Source organism: Galeopterus variegatus, unplaced genomic scaffold (assembly GCF_000696425.1).
Source record: "Galeopterus variegatus unplaced genomic scaffold, G_variegatus-3.0.2 Scaffold216, whole genome shotgun sequence".
Lineage (NCBI taxonomy): Eukaryota > Metazoa > Chordata > Mammalia > Dermoptera > Cynocephalidae > Galeopterus > Galeopterus variegatus.
In genome coordinates, this window is record NW_007726327.1 from 119917 (window position 1) to 130674 (window position 10758).

At 45.5% G+C, this 10758-nt stretch overlaps 1 protein-coding gene across 1 annotated transcript; it reads left to right on the forward strand.

Moving 5' to 3' along the window:
- The first annotated feature begins 2067 nt into the window (after positions 1-2067).
- STMN1 (stathmin 1) lies at positions 2068-7933 on the forward strand. The gene is made up of 5 exons (XM_008565954.1): positions 2068-2181; positions 3834-3906; positions 4443-4615; positions 6837-7028; positions 7412-7933. The coding sequence occupies exons 2-5, from the start codon at positions 3894-3896 to the stop codon at positions 7481-7483; spliced, it is 450 nt and encodes a 149-aa protein (XP_008564176.1). The 5' UTR covers positions 2068-2181; positions 3834-3893; the 3' UTR covers positions 7484-7933.
- The last annotated feature ends 2825 nt before the right edge of the window (positions 7934-10758 follow it).

Genomic DNA, 10758 nt, shown 5'->3' on the forward strand with positions numbered 1-10758 from the left:
GCTCACTGGCTGGGCGAGGCGCGGGAGCAGCGCCGGTCCCAGGTCCGGTGCGGGGGCAACACTGAGGGTTGCGATCCGTTGCCGGACACGGAAAAAGAAAGACAAAAAGACAAAAAAAAAAAAAAAAATCTACATGAGTTCTAACATCTACGTTCCTAGCTGTGGTTTCCATGGAAATAGACATCTGCTCTAGGGAGAAAGAAAAGGTGGGGCGAAGTGGTGTAAGTGCTTTAAAATAATCAGTGTTTTGAAAGATTTATTTTTTTCCTGTCACAACATTAATAGTCAGAAATGTGAGATTTTTGTATGGCAATTTCTTGTATTAAAAAAAAAAATGCATCGAATAGGTGGGACCTTCCTCTGCAAACCTCCAGATAAAATACAAAGACTTCAAGATAAAAGGCTGGTTCAAGGGTAGTAGACCTCCTGGCCTTGGGTTCCTTGCTCATTTGTGTGCTATCTGTCACTTTGTAGGGAGGTCTTGTCCCCACTTCTCTCTGGCTTTTCTGATGATTTCTGAGATTCTGCTCTGAAAACTGATGGAAGCACCTGGTCATTTTGAATCTGTGTTTGGTCTGAGAGGGAGAAGCCTTTCAGGGCTCAGAATCTGAATTATTCCTGGTCCTGTTCACATGCTTAGCAAAAACCACTTAGATTGACTAGGGGGAGGCCGAATCCACAAGGATGATTGTTGAAGAAAATGCCGCAACAAGCATGTTTCAGGCAACAGCACATTGCTAATTGTTTGCTTCGTGTGGTGTGTTATGCTGCCTGTATGATCCAGTTTTCATTGTCCCAGGCACCTATTAACTGTATTTTATCTCTGGCACATGCCTAGTGACTAGGTAGACATGGGAGTCTTTTAAAATTAGGACTGTTGTTTCAGGAGAGTTGGTCATATTTGCTTCTTGGTTTTGGAGAAGGAGCCCATTAATAAAATGAAGATGTCCCTTCTGCTTGGTCAGGATCCCAAAGCAAGTGCCTTGGTGTAAGGACCACCACCCGAGGACACAGCCTTGGTCAGAGGAGTGAGAAAAGGGGGTCCAGGAACCATGTATTATTATTATTTTATTTTTTTTGGCGACTGGCAGTATGGGGATCTGAACCCGTGACCTTGGTATTACAAGGCTGCATGGAACCATGTTAAATTTTCCTCCTTTTGTGGGAAAAAGGCCAGTCATTCTAAGATAACCATAGTTTTTGTGCCCCAGCTGTGGTTCTGATCTATCCAGGTCAGGGGGAACATTAACTTTGTGGCTCCATTTATTCTGGTTGTTAAAAAGAGCCCAGCACTGCTCTGGGAGCACGTGCTCCAAGAACAAAGCAACACTTAACTGCAGTCTGTGTAGTCTAGAACTGCTATTGCTCTTCCTTCCCTATCATCAGCAAAAGGCTTGGCAGAACAGATGGAGTCTGCATTTAAGCCCAGTGGCTTTGTTAGACCAAAGGAGATCAAATTCCAGAGCCTCAAGTTTTCCCTCACGGGTCCCTGGTCACCGGCTCGGGAACCTGAGGGAAGGGCCACGCCCAGTGACCTGTCAGGGCTGAATGGGTTAGAAGCATTATTATGAAGACACAATACAGGTGACACGCGGGTGCCGGGGATAGGGCGCAGGGAGAAGGGACCGTGCAGGGGCGTGGAGTGGCATTGTCCTGTCACAAGGGCTCGGGCGTCTTAGGCAACGGCGTGGGTGGGACACGAGAAGGGACAGTGTTGTGTCCGAGTGCTGCCTTTGGGATGATGCGGGGCACGTGGATCGACAGAGGTGGAGTCCAGGCGGCCACGGTCTGAGAGGTAGGGAAGGACACCCCCTCCCAGCTCCGCCCTTTTCCTAGAGATGGGAGAGTTGGTTCAGACCCAGTCTGGGGTCCACCGCAACGCTCTCTTCCGCGGCGAAATCGCCGTCCCGGCCCCCGGCTCACACCCGGGGACACCTCCGAAGTGTCCCACACCCCTCGCATTGTCCTCCTGCCCCGCTGGCCTGAACTACACTTCCCGAGGTGCTCTGGGGTCCCCAGGGGCGGGGCCCCACGCGGGCTGTGGGGGAGGGTTCGGCACGTGCCGCCGCTCTCAGCCAATAAGCAGCCCGGCGGGGAGGTCACGTGCCGCTGTTTGGCGCTTTTGTGCGCGCCCGGGTCTGTTGGTGCTCAGAGTGTGGCCAGGCGGCTCGGACCGAGCAGGTGGGTTCGGGGTTCTCAGATGAGGCGGTGGTGGGTCGTGGGCTGTGAGAGGGATGCGGCCGGCGGGAGGGGCCGAGCCGTGTCAGCGACCCCCTGCTGGAGGACGGCAGGCGGGGCCATGGGCTCCATACGGGCTGGCGGGTGGGGGTCGCTCCGCTTTGTGTGTGGCTCGGGCGGAGCCTCGGCTTTGTCCCCGCTCCTTGGGGGCGCGGCTGCCGTGAGGAGGGGGCTGGGCGGACTCTGGGCGTCAGCCCCAGGGTGCCATAAAGGAGACAATAGGGGGCGTGGGCCCTCGGTTGCCTTCCTCCCCTACACCCCCGCTGGGGTCCCCATTGTCTGAAGGGGCGGAACGGCGCCCGCGGAGAGCTGCGGCCTCGGGGCCAGACTGCTGGTAGCCAGGGCCGCGCCCCCTCCCCTCGATCGCCTTCGCCCGTGACTGAGGGGTGGCGCCCGACGTGCCGGCGCCCCGCGAGGGCTCGTCTGTCCTCGCGGCGGGGGCGCAGACAGCTTGGGTGGCGGCAGGTCGGGGATGGGGACGACGCGAGGCTTTGGCGAGCCTACGACGAGGCTACCCGGGGCCTGCCCCACCCACTGAGGCGGGGGCGGCGGCGGCCTCGAGGTGTTTTTGGCGGGAGTTGGGGGGGCGTCCGCGCGGGGCGAGCCCAGGAGGGGCGGAGTTACCCGGATGGGACCGTTAGCCCCGCCTATTCCTCCCCTTCCCACGCGCGCGGGCTCTGGGGTGTTGAGAGTTCAGGGAGATTCGAAAAGGCGCGGGGAGGAGGGGGGCGGGGCCCGGGGCTGGAGCGCAGGGCGCGCTGTGATTGGCCAGGGGCGGCCTGCCCCGCTTTTCCTCGCGGAGTCCAGGGCCACGCCCATCCTGGGTCCAGTGCTGTGTCTAATGCTCTGTCCTGGCTAGACGTTTTCGCTGTTTCTGATTTTAATTTCTAGGTGTCGGAATGCTACATATTGGCATCTGTAATGCTACGTATTTGGCACTAGCCTCGGGTCCACAAGAATCATGATGTTAAAAAAAAGGGATATAGCATTTTTAATGTCATAAGACAGCAGATATTATAACTTAAAATCTAGAGATTCATAAAACTTCATTTTGCTCGCTGTTGGGCAAGGAGCTTAAACCCCAAGAACAATAGGGGTTCAACATTATTGGTTAATATTAGTTTGGGCGTTTTGTTATCCACCATGGCAGACACAGACAAAGCAGGGGTGGCTATTTCATTTGCACAATGAATTATAGGCAGTATTAAGATGGCTCCCATCTCACTGTTGAGTTGAATCTGGAATATCTTCTCACGGTTTGGGGGGGAATTTAGAGTTATATGGGGGAAAAAATTCTTCATCCTTGTGACTTAACCTCCTCTAATTTTAAAAATCCAAGAGTTGTTTTTTGAACGGGCAAGTTCAATTAACTTGATTTTCTGCCACCAATGTTATGTATATTCAGTTCAGATTTCCCAGTATGTTTTAGTATTTTATAGATTTTGATCATTTTTTTCCTGGTTAATGACATCTTACTTAATTTCACGTAGTGATTTTTCTGACATTGATTTATGTGGATGTGATTTGAAATCTCTTTGTGTTGACATATAGAAATGCAAAGAAATTGACTGCATGCTTTTGAAAATCGTTTTCAGGGCTTTCCTTTCCAGTGGATTGTGTAGAATACACTGCCAGTCTCTTGTCTTCTGTTCACCATGGCTTCTTCTGGTATGTTGTCCATGTGGAAGAGCTGAAATTGTGATGGGTTTATGATTTTAGATGAGGAGATGGCTTATATGTTAAGCCTTTAATTTGGCACTTGTGTTTTGTTCTTATCAAAAACCTATTTTATGAATAGGAGAATAATTAAGAAAAAATGATCATCATTTGAATGTACTGAGAACTTAGAATTAAGTTTCATTATTAGATGATTTAGGTTGGTCCAAAGCAAAATTGTGGAGTTTGCACAAGGCTTTTCTTTTGTTTATGAAAATGATTATCGAATACTGATGTCTTAGAAATGTATTTATTAATCCAAAAATGTTGAGAATACCCATACCAACCGTCCCTGCCTCCCCTCAAAATGTTGAGCTTTGTTTTTCTAGGAGATGGTATTTAGATAATAATTTCTTACCCTCAAACACATCTTCATTAGTCCTAATTTCTGTTTATTAAATTGATTTGTTTTATGGGAAATTTAGAACAGTTTATTAGAATAGGAGAACCCTGGCTTTCTGAATTATCATAAATATGATCAACTCCAGATATCCAGGTGAAAGAACTGGAGAAGCGTGCCTCAGGCCAGGCTTTTGAGCTGATTCTCAGCCCTCGGTCAAAAGAATCCGTCCCAGAATTCCCCCTTTCTCCTCCAAAGAAGAAGGATCTTTCCCTGGAGGAAATTCAGAAGAAATTAGAAGCTGCAGAAGAAAGGCGCAAGGTAAACATCACAGTTCACAGAAAAAAGGATATTTACTAATATAATTGGGCAGATCTGTTTTATTTCCGTAATAGGATAAAAATGGAATCGTAGCAACACTGTAATTATAAATACATATGCCAGTGGCTGGAAGAAAATACCAGCCATCATTTATTGAGCTCCTATTATGTGCCAGCTCCTTTACATATATTGTTCTCCTTTAATACAGTTGGGCCGGCCCGTGGCTCACTCGGGAGAGTGTGGTGCTGATAACACCAAGGCCCCGGGTTCAGATCCCATATAGGGATGGCCGGTTAGCTCACTGGCTGAGAGCATGGTGCTGACAACACCAAGTTGAGGGTTGAGATCCCCTTACCGGTCATCTTTTAAAAAAAAAAAAAAAATACAGTTGACCATACAGAGTAGGTATTGTCTCAGATAATGGAGATTAAAAAATAGCCTCAGGAATGTTAAATCATTTTCCCAAAGTCATACAGCTAGTAAGTGTTGGTGCCAGAATTTAAGCCCAGGTCTGTCTTAAACTAAGGCTCATGCTTCTCATTTGAAAAATAGATTTGTTGGTAGATGATTTTGTGTCTCTTTAGTTTTGTTTTTTGAGAGCTGTATAATAAAAACATTTAAAATTACTGGTAATGTTGTAGTTGCTCAACTGGTATTGTGGTAGCTTTTCTCTTATCTAAGCAATTCCATTATAAAGTAGCCACCTTTAAAAAGAACTAATCAGAAAAATCAACAGATGTTAACATGCTTGTTGTAGAAAATTGAGAAACAGAAGTTTATAAATATAAATTAAAAGTATTCATTATCCCACTTCCCAAAATAACTGCTATTAATATTTTGGTGTATTTCCTTCCATTCAACATTATTCTACTCATTAAGAACTTTACATAAATTCTCATTTAATCCCCCTTCCCAACAGCCCTGACTGGGATGGGTAGATTGGTGTTAAAGTTGGGACAAGTAAGACACAAAAAGATAAAAGTAGTAACCTACCCCAGACCAGCACAGCTAGTATGATTTGAAGTCTGATACACACACACACACACACACACACACCTCCCTTTTTAAGCTGCTGTAACATGTACCATGCATTTTTCAGTGCCACATGCTATGCGTTTGTGCACTGACCCATTATCAACACTGTACATCATTTAGCCAGAAAGAGAGACAGTGTTGACACTGGTGCATTGTCTTCCTGCTCTTCTACACAGTTTGATTTCGTGGAGTAGGAGGAAGCAATACAACCCAAGACTGAACAGAGGGAAGTTTTTTAGGAATCAGCCCTGGCCCTGTAGTCATTAGCCTGTGCTTTACATAGTAAATGGCTAAATATAGTGTAACTCCTGTCATGACGAGGATTTTGCAGAAGAGAATTATTAGAACCAGTGGCAGATGCTCTGTACTTATTCTGCAAGTTGATGCTTCCAAAGACATCTGAATCTGTTTGATAACAAGCTATTCTGAGTCTGTTGAAAGAAGCACACTGTAGTATGGTCTAGAAGTTAATGCAGTTTCCAAGGAGAAAAGCTAATTCGTCTGGCTTAAATAGTAATCTGGAGGCCTAGTCTTAAATTTTCCAACATTGATACTTTTTTTTTATCAGCTATGGTTAAAATTTTTACAATGGGCTAGTTTTTGGGTAGCTTTTGAAGTTAAGTAACCAAAATTCTTTACAATAAAGTGGCTTTCCTAAGTGCATATCACACAAGTCATTTGGATACCATTAAGCAGTAAATCTTATAAGGATTTCCTTAAGGAATAATCAGGCAAGAGATCTCTGAACAAATAGATATGGGTAGTTTTCCAAGGAAGATACAAACAGTAGAAATAGAATATGATTTTTTTTTTTTTTGGTCTTTTTTCCGTGTCCGGCAACGGATCGCAACTCTCAGTGTTGCCCCCGTACTGGACCGGGACTGGCAACGGGATCGCAACTCTCGGTGTTGCCCCGCGCCTCGCTCAGCCAGTGAGCGGGAACCGGTCTGTATGTGGGATCCGAACCCTCGGCGGGAGCGCCTCCATGCTTCCCAAGCGGCGCACTAGCGCAGTGCGCCACCGGGCCGGCCCCTAGAATATGATTTTTATAGTATTTTATAATAGGGATAATTCAGGTCCTAAGTTCATTATATAAAGAGACCTTATTTTCTGCCTCTCTTTAAACCTCCAAGTAATTTTTTTTTTTGCCAACGTATAAATAATAATTTCTATTGTAATTTTCCAGTCCCACGAAGCTGAGGTCTTGAAGCAACTTGCTGAGAAACGAGAGCATGAGAAAGAAGTGCTTCAGAAAGCGATAGAAGAGAACAACAACTTTAGTAAAATGGCGGAGGAGAAACTGACCCACAAAATGGAAGCTAACAAAGAGAACCGAGAGGCACAAATGGCTGCCAAACTGGAGCGTTTGCGAGAGAAGGTTGGTTTCTTGTTTTGTAGGGGTGTTAAGAGTTTGGAGATTTATGCACCAATGAATTGGCTTGAATTAATTCCCTTGATAAAAAGTGCTTGGTGCCTTTTTGTCATTAGTTTTGGGACTTAACACATTAAAAGAGATGCATCTTATTTAAGATGGAGTATTAAGTAATTTTCCAGTATAATTGCATGTTCCTTGAAAGAGCAATAGGAGGCTTGGTTGTTAGGTTCCACGAGTGACCCAGATGGTTGGAAGATGATGTCTTAGAACTTCTAATTTTGTGATTCCCATGGGCTGTACTATATGTGCCAAGGCTGTGTTGGGCCTGTTTGGGGTGGGCAGCAGGCTTTTTTATATGACTGATGATACTTAAAATTCCTTTACAGGATAAGCACATTGAAGAAGTGCGGAAGAACAAAGAATCCAAAGATCCTGCTGATGAGACTGAAGCTGACTAATTTGCTTTGAGAACTGACTTTCTCCCCCTCCCCTTCCTAAATATCCAAAGACTGTACTGGCCAGTGTCATTTTATTTTTTTCCCTCCTGACATATTCTAGAAGCTGATGTAGGACTGTATAGGTAGATTCAGACTGTAAGACATTGTTTTAGGGGCTAAAGGGGAGAAACTAAAAGTGTTTTACTCTTTTTCTAAAGTGTTGGTCTTTCTAACGTAGCTATTTTTCTTGTTGCATCTTTTCTACTTCAGTACACTTGGTGTACTGGGTTAATGGCTAGTACTGTATTGGCTCTGTGAAAACGTTTGTGAAAAGAGTATGTAGTGGCTTCTTTCAAACTGTTAGATGCTGAATATCTGTTCAGTTTTCAATCCCAATTCTGTCCCAATCTTACCAGATGCTATTGTACTTGAATGGTTAATAAAACTGCACAGTGCTGTTGGTGGCAGTGACTTCTTTCTATTCAGGTATATATTTTCAGGCTATAGAGGACACTCCATTTATTACAGATGGGGCCTTTGGGCTGGTGGAAATACCCAGCACACACATTACTGCAAGTTTTCTGCCCTCGAGTTTCTTGCTCTAGAGTTGTTTGCATTGTCTTCTACAATCATCGCTTTGTTTTGATGCCTCAGCCCAGATCAGCTGTTACTATATTCTTTTGGATGTTTATTTGCAAACAAGCATTTTTTTGTTCTGTGTCCCTGATAAAAAAGCATATTAAAGGCACAAATGGTGTTTCTAGAGAACAGTTTTAAGGGAATCTTAAGATCCTAGTTAGAGATACTTGGTGGTTTTTTTACTTTATGTTACAGCTGGGGGTGAAGGGTATATCCTAATATTTTCCAGCTGTGGAATGCCGTGACTCGAGAATTGGAATATTAATAAAACTTTCTGTGCTGCTGTAGCACCTCCTGTGAAGTGATTAGTGGGAACTTTATTTTTCTGGAGTAGCATTTGACTTGGGTGGTTAGGTTGGCAGATACTTCATCTTGTATTCAGAGGTTGTGATATTCACCATTGTCAGCGCATTGTCTCAATTCAGAGAAAGCCTTTGGCAGCTTTCCTATGCTATTTGGGAAATAGCTTTAATTGCGTATTTTTTTTTTTTTTTTCATCTCAAATCTGTAGAAAAGCTCTGGGAAGCCAAGCACTTAGAGTGAAAGATGACTGCTACTACTGCAGTGGGGTCCACGTGTTGCTAAAGCATGTGCCTCTGCAGCTCTGGCTTTATCTCGATGTGGGTTTTTCCATACTTACTTATGAGAATAACAATATCCTACTTCAGCCTACCTCCTACGTTGTTAGGACTAAATGATTGTGTGTGTAGAGAGAGCACACTTAGAACAGTTCAAATGTATTTAGTACTATATATGAATAATGATTATTTTCAGTTGGAGACTAATGAGTGGTCTAACTTTATACACTTGAGTAGGAAATAATTATGCAGCTTTTGTGTGCCCTGAATTGACTTTTAAATTTATTTAGACTAAGATGTTCAGTGATGCTTGGATGTAGGGACTCAGCCCTGGTCATCCTTAGCTCCTGTCTCTGGCACACAGTAGGTGCTAAAGGTTTGCATGGGTGAGATGGTACTTATGGGATATTTTTTTTATGTAGGGACTCAGCCCTGGTCATCCTTAGCTCCTGTCTCTGGCACACAGTAGGTGCTAAAGATTTGCATGGGTGAGATGGTACTTATGGGATATTTTTTTTAAAAAGTTTTAAAGGTTGTTATGCAGCTCAAATACAATAACTACTGTTTTTGTTTTTTTGGCGGCTGGCTGGCATGGGGAACCAAACCCTTTTGACCTTGTTGTTACAAGGTCATGCTCTAACAAGCTGAGCTAACCAGCCAGACATGTAGGGAAGGGATCAGACTTCAGGAGAAAGCAAGGAGAGGGTCAAGATGGGCCTGAAGGAGGATCCCCCAGTTAGTTACCACCAGCTCCATGGTGGCCCTGATTTACTGTCAGAAGGTGGTCCTGAGCCCTCACTTGTGACAGCAGTAGTCACGGGTGATACATCTTACCCACAAAGTCACAAATCCTGACTTTTCTATTTTACCTCTGACCTTTGGAGAAGCACTTAGTCCTGGGCCCCAGTTTTCTCCCGGATAAGATGAGAAGGTTGGGCTAGGTCAGTGAAGTAAATTCCACTCCAAAAATTTTTACATCTGACTGGGAGGGGAGGAAGAGTGGTGGGTACCCACAAGTTTCTGGGCAGGGTCTTCATGAGAGTGCTTTTCCAGGGCCTGGTATTCGCTGTCCTGTCCTCAGGAGTCTGCGTCTGTCCCAGCGGGGCCAGCCTTCCCTGGCAGTAGTTTTGTTGTAGGTGAGTCTTGTAAAACCAGAGTGGTGGGACTGCAACCTGGGGGCTGTCACCAAGGAGTAGAGTGCATTTCTTTTGAGTAGAAAATGAGGCCCCTTCCTGAGGTTTTTGTACTTGGACTTTGTGATTGACTGGCCTCTGTAGAAAAAGGGCTTGAAGAGCATGAAGGAAGCCCTTAACATTTAACAGTCACCTAGAATGTGTTCCACTTTGGGCTATACGCTAGAGATGAAAAGATGAAGTGGGTTCCAGCATGTCATCTGCTTACACATGAGTGGGGAGGGTTGTGGAGCACTTACAGGAGTGACATTCTCCACCATATGCTTGTGCTGACCAAGTGTGTGCTACGACTTTGCTGAGAGGAGCGACCACACAGGGCTTTGGTGGTCCTGGGAAGCTTAGTAGAAGAGAAAGCACTTGAACTAGTCCTTTGAGAGTCAGATGGACCTAGTTCAAACCCCAGTAAAGCTCTCTAAGTAAGCATGTATAGGGAACCTTGCCACAGATCATGGCTCATGGCAGGCTCTCAATGAAGATGACCTCTTCGTTCCTTTATCCTAAGCAGTGGAGGCCCTTTGAAGGCTTTAGAACACAGGACGGTGGTGGTCAGTGAATTAAGCCATTTTAAGGAAGAGAAAATGGAGGCAGAATGAGTTGACTGGAGAGCGAATACAGTAGAGATGCAGTGGGAGGGTGTTGGAGCAGCACAGGGGTGAAGTGGGAGGGTCTGAGCTGGAAGGGGCATGGGGTTCTGGAGCTGTAGACATGACTGCACTCAGGAACTGGGATTTATACTGCTGAACATGGGAAACCAGAGGAGAGGAAATAAACCATGATGGAAGAAGTGATGGTGCCAGTAATAAGCCTACTGTTGGGCCGGCCTGTGGCTCACTCGGTAGAGTGCGGTGCTGATAACACCAAGGCCACGGGTTCGGATCCTATATAG